The 22,189-nt window shown below is 38.9% G+C and overlaps 1 protein-coding gene across 1 annotated transcript in view; it reads left to right on the plus strand.

The window, feature by feature from the left end:
• Positions 1-22,189, plus strand: part of LOC136846463 (adenylate cyclase type 8-like) — a 275,785-nt gene that overhangs the window by 59,697 nt on the left and 193,899 nt on the right. The window contains exon 5 of the mRNA XM_067117259.1: positions 20,746-20,875. Within this exon, the coding sequence (XP_066973360.1) occupies positions 20,746-20,875 (130 nt within the window). The remainder of the gene's footprint in view (positions 1-20,745; positions 20,876-22,189) is intronic.

The following is a 22,189-nucleotide window of genomic DNA, read 5'->3' on the forward strand; positions in this document are numbered from 1 at the left end:
ACAACCATTCCATTGTTACATTTTTCCTTCGTGACATGTGCCTTTACATATATATATATATATATATATATATATATATATATATATATATATATATATATATATATATATATATATATATATATATACATATATATATATACTGTATATATATATATATGTATATATATGTATAGGTATATATATATATATATATTACTAAAAGGACCTCATTCAAACTGGATGGTATCTAATGGAGTTTTTATTCAAAAGTTACAAGCTTTCTTGGACAAACAGTCCACATTATCAAGTATCCGTACAATGAGCAGACGCGTAGTCCGGCTGTATTTATATCTGTGTGCTGGTACTTTTATTAATCCTATAATCGCCTAGCTCTTCCTGTGTGACCTCCACCCCCTCTTGACCTTGGTCAAGAGGGGGTGGATTAATGACAGGTTGGCCATCAGGGCTTATAGGATTTGCAGTCCTGAATTTTTTAGACGAAGAGTTGGATTACCTGAGGGAGAGTTTCAAGCGATTAGGCTACCCTAAGTATTGGTGGGAGTGGGCACATATCAAAGCAAGGCAAAACTATTTTGGGGAGAGGGAAGGGATAGAAAAGGAACATTTGGTAGGAAAGAAAATAATTACAGTCCCGGACAACAACTCTATTGCACCCATCAACAGGAAGCTAAATAATTTCAAATTGATAGGCAGCTACAAAAACACCATTAGGAATAAAATAGTTAGAAACAAAAAGTCGGTAGAGGGGGAAGAGATTAGAGGGGGTTTATATGGCAGCGTGTCTAGACTGTGAAGAAGGGTACTATGGCGAAACTGGCAAATCATGTAAAAGAGCGAAGCAAACAACATCTGCAGAACATAAGGCATTATAATCAGACGTCGGCAGTTGCCAAACACTGTTGGGAAAATGATCACAGAATAGACTGGGAAAATATGAGTTTTCTGTTCAGGAACACCAACAAAACATCTAGACTGGTTGTAGAGAACGCCTTCATAACTTGCGCCAACAACACGATGGCAGGGAACACGGAAACGGCTTTGAAGACAGCATATCTAGAAAAATCGTATACTCCACAGTAGCAAGGGAAACGAAGAAAAACGTAAGAGAAAGCACGGAAAACGGTCACCTAGGAGGCAGGATCAGAGAAAGACCAAGGTCAAGAGGGGGTGGAGGTCACACAGGAAGAGCTAGGCGATTATAGGATTAATAAAAGTACCCAGCACACAGATATAAATACAGCCGGACTACGCGTCTGCTCATTGTACGGATACTTGATAATGTGGACTGTTTGTCCAAGAAAGCTTGTAACTTTTTGAATAAAAAACTCCATTAGATACCATCCAGTTTGAATGAGGTCCTTTTAGTAATTCTACTAATGCACAGAACAATTGTGTATGTGATAAAGTTTATATATATATATATATATATATATATATATATATATATATATATATATATTATATATCATATATTTATATGTACATTTATATCTTATTTATATACACAGATAGATAGAACCTAATGGTCACTTTTGCATTCACGTGCTTGCTAAACTTGTCGATAATAAAAGTTGCAGATACAATGCGCAGGCGTAAATAAATACCTTGATTTCTCTGTACTTATTTATGGAAATATATATGTGGTAAGTGGAAAGAACAAGGTTACTAAATTGATGTACTGTACTTTAAGGTGGCCTAGGCTAGGTACAAATAAAAGGAAGAGATCACACTGGCTACCTTCTCTGGGCAAGGGGCCAGGATCACTCTTAGATGTTAGGGCACTAGTGCCAGGAGGAGCTTATAGCTCGGCAACTACTGGGCTCTCTTCCGCCCCTTCTTCTTCTTCTTCGGTTTCCTCCAAGGCCTATCAGTAGCTGGCCTAGCAGGTGTCGAGCACCGACTCGGGGACAGGCCAGAAGGAGCTAGCGGGGCGGCAGTCAGGGGGCAACTGCAAAAAGCGGGAGGACTCCTACTCGGCTGCTGCGACAACGGACGAAGCGATCGACTTCTGCGTCCGAGGATGCCAGTTCCTGGTCTTCAAAGGGAGGGTACCGACGATCCTCAGGGTTCATCCCTGGATTCAAATTGCAAGAAAAGTCTTGCAAAGAAGAAGTTTGGTGCTGGAAACTACCAGTGTGATGATCAACTTCCATGGGAGTCCTAAATCTCGGAGGAGAAGTTCGCCTCATGATTTAGACCGGCATAGGGGCCTTTTCCGTGGTAGCTCAACGTCCGTGGCGGACGAGTCTGGCACTGCTCAGTGCTCGCAAGTGGCACTGGCAGCAGTTGAGGTCAGGCATGCCTGACAGGGTCCCGGAGGTGCAATACCTCTCCGGACGACGCAGGTTGTGGCTGCGGCAGGGTCCTGCCCCAGCAGAGATGTCTTCTCTCCTGAAGTTTTGTTCGGGATCCGCTGGCGATTTGCTTGTAGGCAGCCCTCCCAATTTTAATGAGTGGTCTGCCCGCTTGCGTCCTGCAGCGGTACTGCTCCTCCTGAATCTCTCTTCGCGGAGGGGGAGGACCTCTTGGTGGGCCAGCCCTTCGCGATTGGAGAGGGCTAGGCCTGAAATAGGTTGGGTGGCGCCCCTTCCGCGGACCACTTTGGTGGGGCCCGGAAGGTGAGTTGTCATTTGGGAGTTACAACTGGGGCCTCCGTGGAGGAGTGCGTGGCGCGAATGGCGTTGGTGACGGGCTTCGCAGAAGATCCCCGGCCCAACAGAAGACCACTCGGCCGAATTCCACCTACCACGCCAAGCGGTGGGGTATCGTGCCCCAAAGGTGTCATTACCTGGAGTTGGTTAGTAGGAGCGGTAATGGGTGTGGCCCTCTATCCACTTCATTTCCCACAGCGTTTCGCCCGTCAACCACAGCACGGCTGGCACTTGGGCCCTGGCGATCAGGCTAATATCTGCCGCGGTGTCTGCTGTGACCGGAAGGGTCATGGGCAGGCTAGTGCTCTGAAGAGGGGGCCACCGAGATACTGGGTTTCCAGTCTCTCGGGAGTAAAGGATCCGGTCGGACCAGCAGCAGAAAATGAAGTGCTAGTTAGGTTGACAAAATTTAGTGGTGGGGACATGATGTGGACAGGCGGTCCAGCATTGTAGTGGCTAGCAGCCCCACAAGTTTGCACAGGCCTTTTGGATGGGCTCGGTGGCCTGCAGTAACTGTTGGAGGAGAGGCTGGCGGATGAATCAGGGCGGAGTTCTGGCTGGTAGGGTTAGGCTGCTTATTAGTGCGGTTGTATCAAGCCACTCAGCTTCAGTGGCCCCCTTCTTGCAATGGTTGCATATGGTCTTGCCTAGGCAGTCCATTCTTCGGGCAGTGGAGTTCGAGGTAGGCCGGAGGATGATTCGCTTCTGAGAGGTGCTGTCGCGACTGATTGAAAGTTTCCACGAATCAGCCATGCGACAAGCTTCCATAAGTGTGGAGGGCTGTTTATCGTTAAGATATACCGCTGAGGCCTGGCACACATTGGAAAAGATCTTCTAGCATGGTCCGATTGAAGATCCTCAAACGTCATTGCAGGCCAAGAGTCGAACCATGCGTCCCGGACTGGGTTTGTGACATGCCCATTCGTCAGACGGCCCGACTTCCTTGGCAGAGACCTCCCGGAACCGTTGTCTCCATTTTTCTGGGGTTATCGTAGGCCTTTGTAATGACTCTACGAACTTCCGCCATGTTGCCTCTCTGGCTCTTCTCCAGTGAGCGAAAGCGCTGTAGCTTTCCCTCCATATGCTTGGCTAGTATTAAGGCTCTCCGTCTCCGTGGTGCTGTAGTTATCGAAAGAGCTTCGATCTCCTCCAGCCATGCTTCTGGCTCGTCCTCAGTCCACTTGAGGACTAGAAAATTGATACTCGAGAATTGGAGCGTTTGATGCAGCAGGTGTAGGACTGGGCGATGTGTAGCCTGGCTTCGGCATTCTCCATTTTCGCTCTCTCAAGCTCAGCTCCTTCTCCTTTAGGGCTAACTCAGTTTCCTTGCAGGCTAACTCATGCTGTCTCCTTCTGCTTCTCTTTCCTCTTCATACTGCCTTTGCTCGGCTTCCTTCCTCTGCTCGAGTCTTTCTTCCTTCTCCAGCAGCCCAGTCGTCCACTTGCTCCTTAACCCAGGTAGTAAGTTCCAGGGCAGAGGTGAGACCTGCCGCCGTCCCAACCCAGGAAAGTTTATAATGCTCTGCTGCCATGGTTCTGGTGGGGAGGAAAGTCTGTGAGATGGAAGCTACAACATGCCAGGCAGCGAGGAAGTGTCTCTTCAATGACAGTGGCACCCTTTCCAAAAGGTGGCACTGTAGTTTGGGTATTGCCGTGTACAGGTCACACTGGTGGCACTCCAGTATCCCCTAGGCACTGGTGCAGGTTAGGTTCCAGAAGAACTTTCTCTTCTGTGTTCCCTTTTGGTTTGTTTTATTTATTTTTCTGGATTCTTGCTTGGTGGCACTTATGGTGCCAATGTGTTCCTAGGGACCCTCCACTGGAGTCCAACTAGGCTATATGGGAGGAAAGGCACTCTACACCCCCTGCAGAGTGCAACAATCGAATGAGAGAAGGGAAGGTAAAGAAGATAAGTAAGCTATTCCAGTGATGAGTGCTGCAAATTATTGGCACTGTGGAATAAAGTGAATTTGGTTTTTTTTTTTTTTTACTTAAAGATCGCCATTGAGTGGCTGGTCCCATTACCGGCAACGGCCAGCCTTCTTTTTCCAGAGGTGAAAACTACTGTTTGCTTGGTCTGGATGAGCCTCACCAGTGACGACGGTTATCACTATATAAAGTAATTACTCTTAACGTCTCATCTATTGTAGGACAGAGGTGTTTCTTTGTTTGGTTTATTGTATTCGATTAATTAGCCTAGTGTCGGCCGTTCTTTCTTTGAAGAGGGTCGCATTATAGGTTAGGAATCTTATGAATGACGAGAGAGAGAGAGAGAGAGAGAGATTTTCAATCAGCGAATTTCTTGCTGCTTGAGAACATGTAAACAAGATTTTATACATGCACAATGGCATGGATCTTAATAAAATGATATAGATGCGTCGTCTTGGCTTCCTTAGAGTTACTTTATTATCTTAATTTTCCGGGAGCCGACGTCACAAGTTTATCGTAAAATTTTTAAATTTTCTTTATATGATTTTATAGTAGGTATTCGTATAGGAACTTGTTATTACTCCTAACTAAGGCCTATCTTTCCCTATACAAATTATCTTTGTTTCCCTAGCTAAGATATTAGGAGGGTGGGTTCGCTGAAAAGCAAAAAAAAAAAGAAATGTACCCAAGAGTGTCTCGGGCAGGAGTCACAATAACAAGGTCGTTGAGATGGCGGCCAAAGGTCCCGTTAGGCCTAAATTTCGGCTAACCTCGGCTTGCTAAAAACCCCAAAATGGCCGTTCTCTCACAAACAGTTGAACAATTTCAAACAACGCGCGGCTTGGTATTTTCTTTAGCACAAATTCAAACAACGAAAAATGCAATTATCCAGATTTTACTTTAAATATACCAATCATGCATAGCGTTTCACGTTGCGGATGGAAAACTAAATTACCAAGTAACTTTGTCTTTTGTTATCGTTCTCTCGCGGTGAAACATCCTCGGCAAACAATGGAATAGATTTGCGTGATTTGGAGCGGACCGTTACTTTACTGAAAATGTATTTTATGATACAATTACTACTTCCGTTCGTTCGCCACTTCACTGACCACGGTTTTTGATTCCCGCTATATGCAAACAATAACGATGGGATGTGGCGGTTTCGTTGCGCGTGGTAAAACTCGCGACGCGCCGGCGCCGAATCGATTACTTGAACGCGACTTCTCTCACGGTCGAACACGGTAAAATGTAGTAATATTAACCGTTACAAATTATGACTCTCTGCTCAGCGCGCACCCTTTCTCACGCTAATTCTCGCTACACTTGTTATTATAACTATCCTCTTCCTGCTTATTATTATGCCTCGTTCCTTGTTTGGAAGGGCTGAAATGGAGTTCAATATCTGACTTTTATTTTTAGAATTAATGGTACTTTAATTTCCTTTTCTCCAGATTCTTTCTCTAAAATGTACTTTAGAATTCTCATAGGAGTCGCCAATGTTACGTGTGAGTCTTGGTTGATCATGTATTATTCAATTTACGTAAATTTTACTGACCCTGCAAACCAAGATTACACGTATGTCATTTGAAACCAAAAGTTAACCTCAAAGACAGACGTTAATTAGCCAAAGGTCGCCAGTTAGGGTTGTGCTTGTAACAAAGAATATTTGAGATAATTTGATTTTAAAGCGCAGCAGTTCTCCCCAAACATTGGACCTTGAGGCATACAAAAGCATTGAGATTTAACCTGATTTTGCTTACCTAAATCCTAGGTATTTTACTGGAATAATGGGGTGAAGCTAACAATAAAATAATTTGACTTAATCTGAACTTCGTAAACACGCCATACCTAAGTGGTGGCTGAAGGAGGAAGAAAACAAAGAAAAATGTGAAATACAGAAAGAGTACTAGTCAATCGTGAAGCTTCAACAAGAGAATCGGACTTACCGTGAAGACGTCGATTAAGCTGCTTAAACGAGGACCTCAGGAGTCGTATTCTGGCAGTCTTCCCAATTCACTAATTAAGATAGACGTAGGAGAGAAAGTAATAAAGAATAAAGAATATCGTTCGGGCACGCACGCAGCGTCACCCTGGTTCAGCGACCGCTGGAATCTCTCTCACTGACCCGACCTGCAACCGTTCTTCCAGAGGAGGACATACGCCCGGGCAATCCGGCCTTGACAAGGCATCGTCAGATACGTAGAATAAAGCTTAGAGGCCACCATAACTAGGGTCATTGGCGTAAACCACTCTCTGAGGCTTAGGTCCTAATGCCTAACATATTTTGTTTACAAACTTTCCAGCCTATGGGGTTAAATGCTAAATGCTACCTATCGTCGAGACAAAGCAATTTCCCTGTCTCAGTCAGGCTGATATTTCTCCCTAAATGTTCGAGGAACGAACAGCGTAAATGTTATAAAAATATATATATATATATATATATATATATATATATAACTATATATATATATGATATATATCATATATTTATATGTACATTTATATCTTATTTATATACACAGATAGATAGAACCTAATGGTCACTTTTGCATTCACGTGCTTGCTAAACTTGTCGATAATAAAAGTTGCAGATACAATGCGCAGGCGTAAATAAATACCTTGATTTCTCTGTACTTATTTATGGAAATATATATATATATATATATTTATATATATATATATATATATATATATATATATATAGAAATCATAACACACAATCACGTGTGGAACAGAAATAAATTTCTGACTCACGTGAAGGATGAACTTAGGTCTCTCAGGTGGAAAGCAGGGCGTTATCCACTGGGCCATACAAGTCTAAAGAAGTTTGGAACCTGAGAGCAACTGCAGGAATTACCTGGGCAAGTAACTGCTTGCATACCAGCAGTTTTCCCCAACTTCCCGACTCAGCAATGGCCAATAGACAACATTTCATTGAATATCCCTTCTGAGTGAATAGATAGAAATCATCAACACACAATCACGTGTGGAACAAATAAAATTTCTGACTCACGTCGGGATCGAACCCAGGTCTCTCAGGTGGAAAGCAAGGGCGTTATACACTGGGTCATACAAGTCTAAAAGAAGTTGGAACCTGGAGCAACTGCAGTTAAAGCTTGCCCAGGTATTAATTCCTTGGGTGCAGTTGCTCTCGGGTTCAACTGCTTTAGACTTGTATGGCCAGTGGACTCTTGCCCTTGCTCACCTGAACAGGTTCCATTCAGATGATGATCAGAGAATTATAACTATATATAACAACATATATATATATATATATATATATATATATATATATATATATATATATATATATACTATATATATATATATATATATATATATATCCATAATTAAGTACAGAGAATTAAGTACAGAGAAATCAAAGTATTTATTTATACGTGCGCATTAATATCTGCAACTTTATTATCGACAAGTTTAAAAACAATCTTAAAGTGACCAGTAGGTTCTATCTATCTATCTAATATCTATATACATATATATATATATATATATATATGTATATATATATATATAGTATATATATATATATATATATACATATATATATATATATATATATATATATATATATATATTATATATATTATATATATATTAGTTGACAACCCAGCGCTGCCCGGGAAAACTCTGAATGACAACTGATAAACTCTCTCTCTCTCTCTCTCTCTCTCTCTCTCTCTCTCTCTCTCTCTCTCTCTCTCTCTCTTTCCTATTTCCTTCTTTCTTCTCCCTAACACCCCCTCTATTCTCTCTCTCTCTCTTCCCAACACCCACCCCCTTTGGTGCCATTGATGTCTTACCCCCACATTATTCTTTTCCAGATAGTAATTCATATGTATACCAAAATTAGGTATAAATTCATAAAGTTACTAAATCTGCGGGCATAACCAGCTCCGTTTCTCTGGCAGAACCAGTACCGTTTCAGTGAAGCCTTTCCACCCCCAACCCCTTTGGTGCCCTATGTTGCTAGTGTTTTCTTGCCCCCCACAGTGTTCTTTTCCAGATAGTAAGTCATATGTATACCAAATTTGGTTAAAATTGCTCAGTGCATTTCAGAGTGTATGTGGAACATACACACACACACATACATACATACATACATACATCCATTTTTACATATATAGATATGTGTGTGTGTTCATAAACTGAAATTTATTTACGGTTGATTCAGTAAGGGCATATCAACAAATAAAAGAGAACCAACCAACTATAAAGGAGCGGGACCCTTTGTCACGCCCCGTATGGTAGAAATAACGAACTCACAGACGTGTGAGGACTCACATACTAGGCACACTCATCTTTTGTCGCGCAAATGCCTTCATAATAACTTTCTTTCTTGCCTTTCCATGAAAGAAGTAATTTTATATATACATACATATATATATATACTGTGTATATATATATATATATATATATATATATATATATATATATATATATATACATATACATATACATACATACTGTACATCCTTACACACATACACACATATATATGTATATACATATATGTATATCATAGTTTAGAACGGAACAATTTGCTATGTTGCGAATTATTCTTTATTTTTTCAATTACTTTTTTCTTTTTGAGCGGACGGTGAATATCCGCCGTCCGTGTGATCGAGGCTAATTGTGATTGGCGGAGGTCATGTACAGTATAGCGCCAACTATTGGTTGCAATGATATCGGCTGTGGATATTTACCACCTGCCGCCAAAAAGATCATTGTTAAATTGTTTTTATACTTTGTGATTCATTGTTACTTGTATTCAGTCTTCCCGTGTTATCGTCTTTGACACAATTGTTCATTCACAGATTTATTCCTCGATTCATTCTCTGTAATGCCTGCGTTTATTTATTTATCCATATGCTTTTCACGCACCTTTCCTCCTTTTATAATAATTTTGATAGTTTAATGTACCCATGAATTCGAGGTTGACTCTCAGTGTATCAGGCATGTATTTATATGTGTAGTTTTCATTAGTTTTCATTTTTCCATATTTATTCCCGCTGTTCTTTTGGGAATAGGGAATTCATGCTTTTATGCGCCGGCCATTTTTACGCGGCTCTGCAGAAAACGCACGTCATGTTTTCCTAGAACTATAAAGCACATACTGTACCCGAATTGCATTTCGTTTTCGTTTTGTTGATCAAGTGTTGCACGCCTCCTCCGATATTTGTTCGAATGTTGGTGTTTTCTCGGTAGAGTTCCTGATGGGCATCTCACTAGTTGGGATTTTCTCGAAGTGTGATTGACGGCATACGAATGCCTAAAGCGATTCAGATAAATGTCTGCGCTGCCGCTGTCTTCACGACCCGCATTACGAGGATTTCTCCCTTTCATTTGTTTAGTTATTGTGTTTAACATTTAATTTGTTTGTTTATTATATTTGATAGCCTCATGGCTCTTATTGGAAGAATGTTCACGTCTCGATTAATTATTTATTCTGTATTGAGCATATTCAGAGACTTTTTACCTAGCATTAATAGCAATTTCGTGTGTTATGTGATTGTACCATTGCCATATTAATGACGGCATGGTACATCAGATCACTGGAACAAAGCATCTAACTGCTATGTGCACACTTGAGGAGTTGTTTCTTTCTCTGTATAGTAATTAGCTCTCAGGAGAAAGTTTAAACGAAGTGGTATAAATCTTGAGAGGTGTTGTTTCAGGTAATGTGGCAATATTTATGATTGGTTTGTTGACACATTTTGCGAATGTACCGAAATTATTTTCATGAGATTTTAAAGCGACTCAGAAACAGGAAGCTGAGAGCAAATGAGGAACCAAAGAGTCCAGTGGTTTTTTCCCAACTTTTGTCAGTGATGTTTCCATGTTGAAAGCTGGAGAATATTACATTGTTAAACGGTGATCGACAGGCTGATCAGGCGGATTAATAGATTTTGGCACTTGGGCGCTCTAGCCGCGAGGGTCATTGATTTTGTGGGACTGTGCATAGGTTTTGAGATTAAAACTCCAATAATTATAATGAGTTTGCAAGGGTATCGCAATGTACATTTTCCAGAGGGCGTCAGTCAGCCCGAGGGGCCTGAAGAGGATGTGTCAAAAGGTTGTGGGAACAGTGAAAACGCCTTTAAAGATAATGCTCTTAGAGATACACCATCTAAAGGTCACCAGTGGGCTAGAGAAGGTTTCATGTACTGGTGATTGTGAGCGACCTGCAAAAGCTCCTAATAAAGATTTTTGTGGGCATTAGATGACTGTAAAACATTTGGATGCCATTTTGCGTGAAAGGTCCGAGATCCTAAGTTAAAATGATAGGTACCTCTCTCTCTCTCTCTCTCTCTCTCTCTCTCTCTCTCTCTCTCTCTCTCTCGTGTATATATATACACATATATACATACATACATACATACATACATAATTCATACATATATATATATATATATATATATATATATATATATATATATATATATATATATATATATTATAATCGAAAGATGTTTAGAATTCAGGTGGTTACAAATAAGTTTGAGCTTTTGCCGAAAGGAAAGTTGATGAATTATGAATAACAAAAGAAAAAAACTTCTTGCATTGCATGAAGTGAGCATTCGTGCGTGTAATTAAGAGAAATATATTTTATGTCACTGTTTACCAAGGTTGTTTATGTGTTAGTAATGATGCTGCATGGTATTTTTGCTTGTGAAGTTAATGCATATATTTTGCCTGCTTTGAGGATTGCTGATGGTAAAGTTAGAAGTCGTTCTGGTGCAGTGGGACTGTATGTGTGTTAGGGTAATTTTGAAGATTGGGGATTATATACAAATATCAGAGCCCAATTCAGCCTAACCTAACTATGCTAATCATACGAAATTATCAGTAAAAATATAGATTTTTTGAGGTATTTGCGAAATTTACCAGAAATGCTGGTATTTATGCCTATTTACCGGTAATTGTGATTATATAATTATGAATTTGTATATCCATTATTAAAGAATAATAATAATAAAAGTAATAATAATAATAATAATATTATTATTATTATTGTTATTATTATTATTATTATTATTATTATTATTATTATTATTATTATTATTATTATTATTATTATTATTATTTTGTTGAATAAAATGGCTGCATTTTCTCAATTCTTCTAATAATTCGCTTTTCCTGCACATCAGTATTAGTCAACAATTGTCCAGTGTTCATATTTTGATGGACGAAACAGCATATTTCTTACAGATGAAATTCTTTATTCTAAAGTATTACAGCAGGTTACTGAAACCTGTATGAAATCCGTAGATTTTCCTGATGGTTTTAGGTGGTATTTCTTTTTTTTTTCTGGCGTCTGTCTGGGCAATTTTCTCTGTCGACATGTTTCGACCAGCTCGTTGGTCATCTTCCCGATCTTAGACCCCTAAATATACCGTACAGCGTCCAGAAGATGACCATCGAGCTGGGTCGAAACATGTACCAGACAGACGTCAGAAAAAGAAAAAGAAGAAATACCACCGAAAATCCCATCATGAAAGTCTACGGATTTACATCCCAGGTTTCAGTAACCTGCTGTAATGCTGCTGTAAAATAAAGAATTACGGCTGTAAGAAATACGCCGCTTTATCCATCGAAATATGAACATTGCCCAATTACTGACTAACACTGATGTGCAGGAAAAGCGAATTATTAGAAGAATTGAGAAACTCAGTATAAAATCAATTCGCAAAACTTGCCAGCCACAATATAGTTCTATTCAGACCTGGAGAGTAAATTCAGATTCAGATCTAAAGGGGGATTTCAAGATTAGAAATGAACACAGGATTCACATTCAGACCTCAACAGCCACTTGCTATTCAGGCCCAAAGACTGCGTTCACATTCAGACACTGACCGTTTTAAACAGGTGTCTTTGCATTGTATCCACATGACGACGATTGTTTACTGAAACAAGCTGGTGTACTTTAGCTGTAGTATATATTCCAACTAGAAAATAGCCCACGTTCCTTTTTATGTCTGATTATGAATATCTCAGTCTGTCTCCTTCAACTTTCCACCCATGTCCGTCGGGTCCAAATGTCACAGGTTTGGAATTTCTCGCATTTCTCCACTTGTGTGCTACGAAGTTTGTTCTTAGTAGTTTTTGCTTAAATATTCGGTTGCACGGTGACAGACAACATGGCTCTGAAGCCTTAATTTTTTCTAGTGGATCTTTTGCTTTTTTGGGCGCATACAGCTTCATAAAAGGATGAAGTCTGGCATCTTTGACCTTGATTAAGTGAAGTCTGGCATCATTGACCCTGATTAGGTGGCGAACTCCATATACATACAGCACGCACACATATTCTTCAACTGTTGCAGAAACATCCGTATCTATCAGATCTGAATCTCCAAGTTTGCTAATAGCTGTAATAAACCTGTCATTGGCCCTCATGCTTTCAAAAGGTTTCCACTAAGCTTTTCTTATGAAGGAAGCTGTGTAATCACATCCAGTCAGTGCATGAATACCAGGCAGGGTATCACATATGGGGCTGGTGAGTTTAGTTGCCAAATCTATAATTTTTGCCATTCGTCTTGTGTTCTTTGAGTTGATCTCTGCGCCCACCAAAATATTTATTCTGATGTATCTGGCATGGTAAACCAGTAGTACAAAGACATTGGTATCATTGCTGTGGACGACAATAACTGGACTGCATTCGTAATGAACTTCAGCAATAAAGTTTGTATAGAACGTTTGGCGTGTACCAGCCTCGTCATTCTCACTTTGTAACTTATGGATCTCTGTCTTATTCACAATGCTATTATCTTCTGAATAGAGATAGCATTCATGCTCCACTCCAAAGTACAGCTGATGCCCTTTTAGAGTTGATGCATATTCACGAGAGGTCCTTTCATCCCTTAAAAACATCAAAAACTCTCTTTTAAATTTTGTTGAGTGCAAAGCAGGGTTAAAATCTTGTGGTTGTTTCTGTGAAGGGCCTGTGATCTTGTATGAAATCTCAGACTGTCCACAAAAACCAGGCTCGCTATCTTTGATGGTGGGACCATCAGGACAAGTGTCGCACACAAGATGTACAATCTTTGCATTGCTGCATGCTTTTTTGGAGGATGGTCATTGCCATGGTTCCAAAGGTAGCAGGTAGATTCAAAGTATGAAGGAAGAACATAGCATTAATAATGTACAGTACACATCGGCCTTTTCAGCTATATCGTTCTTTTTCCCATTCTTTCTAGCTTGCCCATTTACTCTTGCAGACCTTGTTTATGTCACTAGTGATGTGGCACAATAATAATGGGACAGGAGTGCATGGATAAGACAGCCTTTGTCTTTCAGAAGAAGTAGATCATCCTTCACACTGTCAGACACAGCCTTCCCAGTGTTGAGTCAATATACAGCATCACTGTGAATTGTAAATGGGTTTATTGTATTCTTTAGCTCACTAATAACCTTTTCGAGATCATTATTGTCTCTTTGTATCCTGGACGGTTTGAGTTCTTGGACTGAATCATCCCTGAGTTTAATACCAGCCATTTCCAAAAGATAACTTGCAATTGACCCTCTAAATGATCATGTCATTGTCCATCTCTTCCAAGCACTTCTGTGCACTGAGAGAGCTCCTATTTTAAAGTTTTTTGTGAATTCTGGGATGCATTTTATCCATATTCAGCAAATTCAGGAAGTAGAGTGACATCCAACAAGCATAATTCGGTTTGTGTTTTAAAGAACATAGGACACATCAACCACAAAGCATAGGTATAAAGTCCAACATCATTTGCCCTGCAGGTCCTGTCAAAGAGCAGGGGTAGATGTGAACAAGATCAGTGTAGAACAACCATAATCTGGCAGTGGCACCATGATGTCTTTGCCGAGTCTGGTCACAGAATAAATCAGATCAACTGTAGCTGCATATTTCAATAGCTGAGAAAGGGAACTAGGGGAAGACACTTTAGCAGATGAATTTAGCAATGCAGTGGATTCATCTGATAGAGAGTGCCACATTCCAGTGAACTGCCTGACATGAAGAATTTGCAAGGACAGTGCAAAGAGAGGGTGTATGCATTTACAGCGATTGTAGTGATTTCCACCAGTGAAACCATGGACTGAGCCATGAGCTAGGACAGTGGCTGAGCATAGAATCTCTGGACCACCTGAAGAATCCAAAACATAACCTAGTGCACTGAAGCATGCCATTGAGATGAGAAAATCACCAAAGCAAATAAAGATGTTATCAAACTTTGGTGATTCTTGGGCTTCCATCTGAAGTGCAGGCTTTGCAATTGGAAAATCATGTGTAAGAATGGCATACTTCTCTCCATACTCAGAAGCAACAGTCTGAGACCAAACTAAAGCTTCTCTTACTACATTCAGTCTGGTTGGAGGAAGTGCATTGTTATCCACATAGTCAATCTATTGTAAGGGCAAGGGGTCTTCAGTTACTAATGAGTTCAGCCACACACCACATTGGTGTATCAGATTTAATTGGTAACATATCATCCATATTAAATCCATCTTAATGGCTATTTCCAGGTTGGAAGGTGGGTCCATTGTGTGCAGTTCATATCTAAATTTAGACATGGATGGTCTTCTTTTATATGACACTATGTGCCTCTCTGGTGCTTCAAATGATTTTTTCTTCTAAGTAACTTTGGAGTTGCTACCACCTGTTCTGTTGTTAATGGGTCCATTATTTCTCTGATCTGATCAGTTGTCATATTTTGAAAGCAGATGCCAACAGTCTCATAGAGAGAGTCTGTTTCAGATAAAGTCTGTCATTTCATTATAATTATCCCAGGCAAGACCAGTATCCAGACCTGCTTGAGGTAAAAGCATGTTAGGTAACAGTTGACCATCTTCTGTGATCTTAGAGGCCACCTCAGTTTCCATGGACTCAGCAGTGTGGTAGCTCATTGAAAAGGCCCATCTGGTTTAGGACCTCAGCCACTCTCAGACTTCCTGTTAGGCTTTTCATACCTACCCCTAAACACAAAGGCAAAGAATAAACTCACCATTTCACAGCATCAGGGGCAATTGTTTCTTTCTGCTGACCAGAGAGGAGTGTGGTAAAAAAGGACCCGAGAATCATTGAAGTCTCCACTTGCCCTATTTTAAAGTTTTCCAGAGAAGCTGCAGGCACTTCAGGTGCACACTTACACTCCTCAAGAACATATAAATGTAGAATTAATCCAGCTTCTGTTATAACGTATTCTTTTGCTGTGCTGTATCTGGATGCTATAACAAGGCCAGTGCCTTGTTACTTGCACTAGAGTAAACAACTAGCCTCCTTTCTTACTAGAAAAGTTCAAATTAACTCTGACACTAAAATGGTTCTTTATTTTTTGACCTAAGGTGCTTACTTTATGAGGCACTACATCAGCTTTGGATTCTCTTTCAAAGAACCTGCAGTAATGTCTGTGCAGTGGTACAAGGTTCTCTGGTTAGTGATTATATATTACAGATAACTCAGTGTGCACGAGTAGGTGTTTTGAAGCATTGCAGTATACTTCATGACGTTCAGACTTTATAGTGTTTACTTGGTTAGTACATCCCGCTGCTTGTTCTGGTACTGGCGTTTGCACATATTATGATACTTCACTTCTTTAGAATCAAACTCAACACTTGCAGTTTTTGCCAACATAAGATTGTCACTGATTACACTGGCTGCTTCTTTAACGGTCTTTTCTACTGAGTCATACGAGCAACTAGTAAGAGGCTGTTCCATTCTTCCAAAATTTTTGCGAGCGTCATTGCAAAAGATACAGATTTTTGGAAAAACACCAGGCGATGATACCTGCACCTGGTGTGATTGACTTCTTAGAAACGCATGTTCTTCACTGCTAGTGCTTGGAGGCCTATCTGGCTCCAGGGGCTTAGCTGTTAATTTACTGTAGCAAGTGTTGTGACATCCCTCAGTCTCAGATGGGGTTCCTGGTAGTGACTTAGAAATTGTCAAATATTTTGACGATTTATGAATAATTTGATGCGTAGCAGCTGCTGCTTTCACTTTTGCCCATTTCACTTCAATAAATGGCTGTATGTCTCAACCAGAAAAATCAGTGCCTGGAAAATGAGCAATGCATTGCAATTGGGGCATGTTGGATCACTTTGTATGATGACCTGGAAAAAATGCATGTATTCATTGTACAAATATTAACAGTTATTCAATAATAATAATAATAATAATAATAATAATAATAATAATAATAATAATAATAATAATAATAATAATAATAGGCATTTGATCATTGTAGTCTAGGGGATAGAATCTGTGCAGTTATATAGGTTGTATATTGTTCGTCATTTCCGTAGTATTATTGAGAATGTTAATTGTGTTAAGGTGAGCATTAGTCACACTCCTTGTATGGTTGCTGTGGGAACCAAAACTTTCCAAAAACTGCCAGGATGTCTAATTTTGTAATCGATGATGTTTAAAAGGTATTTGGTACCATCTTAGTGGTAAAATGAGGAGAAATGTCTCCGTAGTCCAAGTTTTAGAGCATATCGTGAAACCGCTGACTTTTTTACCTCTGTTCTCTACACATTGTATTTAATTGAAATAAAAATGAAATAAAGAAATCGGTTTGTCCATAGAATTGTTCTGATACATACTGTAGATATCCACTTTAAACTAGAAACGGGAGAAAAAATGCAACAATTTTCTTTTACCGATGCCCATTATTTTGGAGTTACTTGGGAAGTTACATTTTGATCAAAAAAGGTTCATAAAATCCAAACCTGCTACTTTTAAAATGTAGGGGTTCCTGTGTTGAATATCCCATGGCATACCCTTTTAAGAAATACCCATTAGACATCTGGTCATTTTAGGGAAATAAACCGTGGTGGGCTCTCGGACTAAAGTGTTTGTTATGGAAAAATTATGTGAGATGCTTGGAACGTAGATAGCGTAATTGCATAAAAAACTTAAGATGGAACTGATAGAGAGGCACTGTGGAGGGCGCGAGGATGTTTGGGAGAGAAGATAAATTTTGAGACGCCATAAAAGATTTTATGATGATAGTATTGTATGTTATAAGATGTAGATGGTGAAGATGTGTGAAGCAGCACAGGGGTTTCATCTACAGGTCAGTAGGTAAAGTATGAATACTGATGTGACCAGTTTGGTTTTAAGTATTTCTCCCTTCCTCCACACCCCCCCCAACAAAAAAAAACTTTTTTATTATGTCCAGCAAAAATATTTTCAATGATTTTGAACTCCGTTAGTCAGGAATTTCATGGGGAGTTATTTTGGGCTATATTATCCAAACTGATATTATGCTTGCGATTCTTTTTCATTTTAATGGATTTATGCTGAATGAGAAAAGCATTATCGTCGTTTGCTCATTGTGGAAATTTTATTTCAGTTGGAGTATGGTGTGCCTTTTTCAAAGATATATTGAATCTGGGGAAAGGACTTTTGTTGTCTCTCTCTCTCTCTTTCTTTCTCTCTCTCTCTCTCTCTCTCGCATTGCGGAGGTGATGGAATCAGTCTATATGTATTAAAATGATTCTTCTTATTCTCTATTTTTTATTATAATTTTCAAATCCCGGTAATATTATTTCAAGTAATGTGAAAACCCCTCTCTCTCTCTCTCTCTCTCTCTCTCTCTCTCTCTCTCTCTCTCTCTCTCTCTCTCTCTCTCTCTCTCTTATTATATATGATTGAGCGATGTGCTGTTATTGTTACTGAATTTAAAATCCCCCTGGCCCAGTCCCCACCCACTGTCTCTCATTATGAAGATGACTGAGTCAGTCTTTGTTAGTCCAGAGTGAATCTTTATTTCCTCTCTTATTATTTTCATCCTCAGGAAGCACGTTTTTTTATGCCCAGCTTATATTCGCCAGCTTTTCATTTCTCTGAAAAGAATCTTCTGAAAGAACTGAAGACCCGTAAGCATATTAGCCTCATGAAGATAACAACGTCATACTACCGTTGGTTTCAGGGCCATTCTGCCATCGATGAAGATCGGGAGGGAAAAATCAGTGTGGTGATTATTTCCGATAAGGATGCCTTCCTCTGTTAAATAATGTCGTTTTCTCATATTATTAAACCGCAGTGTGTGTGTGTATGTATTTATGTATGTATGTAGAGAAATTCCTGAATATTTTGACGGAGGAAAATATGTAATACGTGAGTGACCTTCCCAACGCTGTTTCGAGATCAGGGCCGGGTGCACGATACAGTGGTTCTTGCAGCACGATTTAATAAACTACCGCTTTTCATAGACAAATTTACGCCAAGTAAATTTAGACCAAGATTGTCATTTCTGGAACTTTTAACAAAATGCACTGCATGGACTTCAATATTATTGTCATTTGACTTGAAATTCAAGCTTCCAAAGAATGTTGGTTTCAGCCTCCCACCGCAGGTCCCACACTGCAACAGTACTGATCATGATACAGAGCCAGTGATTTTTCATGGCGCTGGGGGAGACGCGAATCCGCGACATCTGAGTGGTATACCACGACTCTAACCACTATACCAGTGGACCAGTTAAACTGCAGTAAATGGGGAGATTTGATATACATCCTCACTGATTCCAGAACTGTCGTAGTAACCACTCTTCTTTCGGATTAGAATTTGTCAAGAGTGAAAAAAACTTTTTTCATGCAGTCATATATTCCCTTTTTCCAGCCTAATCTAAGTGATTTATCAAAGCCTACACAGGAATGGCGGCATTCTGCAATATATTGAGATTGGCAGGTATGAATCACTCACTACGAACTGTGACTGCCCTTGATTAGAACAGTGATTTCCGTCTTGATTTCCTTCAGAGAGAGAGAGAGAGAGAGAGAGAGAGAGAGAGAGAGAGAGAGAGAGAGAGAGATAATGTCGTGTACGAAGATAAGCGTGGAATTGGTATGCTATCCTGTTGTTGGTCGACGTCCTGAAATCTGCTACATTACAAGTGAAATAGAGCAGTTGCATCGCACTGTGTATCAGTGGAACAAATAAATCTTGTAGAATTTATACGTATTTCTTCGAAGAGATACGTTTGATGTTAGTCCTAAACATTGTCAGCCTATTGTACAGTTTTGAGGGCGACAAACAATAGCATCCAATACACCTTCATCTAGACTTTTAATGGAAATTGCGTGAACTTTATATGCATTGATTCAGTAAAACAAAAGGTCTTTTAGTGTTATAAAGATTTTGATATTCAGTGTAATTGAAGCTTTTTCTGAAGCTATTACAGTACATTATTGTGATATGCAGATGTAGCCATTTAACCGTACATAATTATCGCAATATGATCGTAAAATTGAAGGCTATGTTATTCATGAAACGAAATGTAATCGTATTTGGGCTAATAAATGAATAATCTTTTTCTTTGTGTATTTCCATATGCAAAAATAATTATGCATTTGTGTTATGTGGATGCTGTAAACACAATCTGTTAATATTAAATTCGTCTTAACATTCTGCAAATAAACATTTTTCAGAGCTGGGGTTCTGTAAATGAAGACATTTGCAATTTTCCTTTAAAGGTCAACAATTTTTGTGTGAAATGTCATCAGCTCATTCAGTCCATTTGGTGACTATTTAATTACAGATAAGATTAATGATAGCGACAGTGTTAACATGTCTGGTGTATATACAATGTTTTCATTATCAGTTTGTAGGTCTCTTTCATCATTTTTATGCAATGGAATATACTTTCTTTGCTCTGTGAGCTATAATTATTGTGGGTATTTTAATTGTTTATTTTCATACTTTGTCCCTTCTCGTGTTTCATTTTCTTAGGTAAAACGTTTTCTTCACGGTCAGATTAAATGATCATTCTCTCTCTCTCTCTCTCTCTCTCTCTCTCTCTCTCTCTCTCTCTCTCTCTCTCTCTCTCTCTCTCTCTCTATATATATATATATATATATATATATATATATATATATATATATATATATATATATATATATATATATATATATATATATATATTATATATATATATTGTATTTATAGATATATATATAAGTATATATATATATGTATGTTATATATATTTATATATATATATATATATATATATATATATATATATATATATATATATATATATATATATATATATATATATATATCCTTCCTTCAAGGCAGCAGTTGTCAATTTTTTATACTTTAAATGTGTAGCATCATCTATTATTATCATAAAATTATCTATAAATGATACAGGTATTTTCCTTTCAGACAATCATTTACTCCCTGGGCTGGATGATGGTGAATGGAGTATTATGTGTTCTGTCCTGGTGGAGATGCTTCGCCAACAATTACCTCCATTGGGGAGCAATATGTACCTGGATAGTGCTCAATATTCAAGGTGAGTACGAAACGTGATGTGTTCTCTGGGTGAGGTAATTTAGTACAGTTCGATGCCACCCCCCACCCACTCTCTCTCTCTCTCTCTCTCTCTCTCTCTCTCTCTCTCTCTCATAAGAATGGAAGAGGGCTCCCACATGTCACTGAGGCATTGCTTTATTTCGTTTTCTTCTTTTATATTTAAATGCAACACTGTTTTCCTTCGTATTCCTTATTTTGCTTACAAGAAAGATCAGAGGCGCTTTATGCAAGCCATGGGGAAGTGTTATAATTTTCTGCGGAGGAGACTTCATAATAGGAAATAAACTTATTTGATATAATGATCAACATACAATAAAATTGTTATGCGGTTCTCAGGTTTACCAAGGGTTTGTAAGGAAATCAAAACGCGTTCATGTGAGATTTAAGCTTATTAGTCAGTGGAGTTAATATTTCTTCCGTATTTTAGTATTTTAAATCTTCTATTGGAAATTTTAAAGCTACTAAGAACTTTAATATGACATGGGATGACTGCTGCAATACTGAATATCTTACGTACTGTGTGCATGTATCTGTCTGTGCACACACAAACATACATACGTACATACATGCATATATATTTATATATATATATATATATATATATATATATATATATATATATATATATATATATACTTTATAATCACTTACGTACGTGATCCCTTTATCAAACATTACCACAGGTGAAAAATAAGAGACGGGGTGTAGGTCCCTGACCGGTTTCGACTTTATTTCCAAGCCATTGACGAAGGACTGATGCATAGTATTAGAAGTTACAAACATATATACTACAGAATCAGTACGGACGAACATACACAACCGTTTGAGACTGCAGATCCACCCACAGCAGGGGTGCCAAGGTAGGAGTGGCCTTCAAAACTCATTTGGCTAAAAATCTCAATATACCCGCAGGGGACAATACTGATAGACATACCGACCATAGGAGACTACAGATCCACACCTGACAGGTGTCAGGGAGGCGGGGTTGGAAAACTAATTAGCACTGTTGACCCTGTACTGTGTTTACAAATATGATAATCTTATTTCCATACATCGCTACTGCCTACCTTAAATTTAAACAATTTACAAATTTCTTTTGATATTAAAAGATCAAATTTATACATCCCTTGACTGATATTCATATTATGGTTGTAACTTTCTTTTATAAAGCTAGATTCAATGATATTCCTTTCCAGTGCGTTATTAGAATATACAATCCTTTTCCCCCTCCCAGTTGATAGCATGATTGTTCTCACTTGCATATACAAAAATACCACTGTTCCGCTGTGCATAT

The sequence above is a fragment of the Macrobrachium rosenbergii genome, chromosome 15, assembly GCF_040412425.1.
Source record: "Macrobrachium rosenbergii isolate ZJJX-2024 chromosome 15, ASM4041242v1, whole genome shotgun sequence".
NCBI lineage: Eukaryota > Metazoa > Arthropoda > Malacostraca > Decapoda > Palaemonidae > Macrobrachium > Macrobrachium rosenbergii.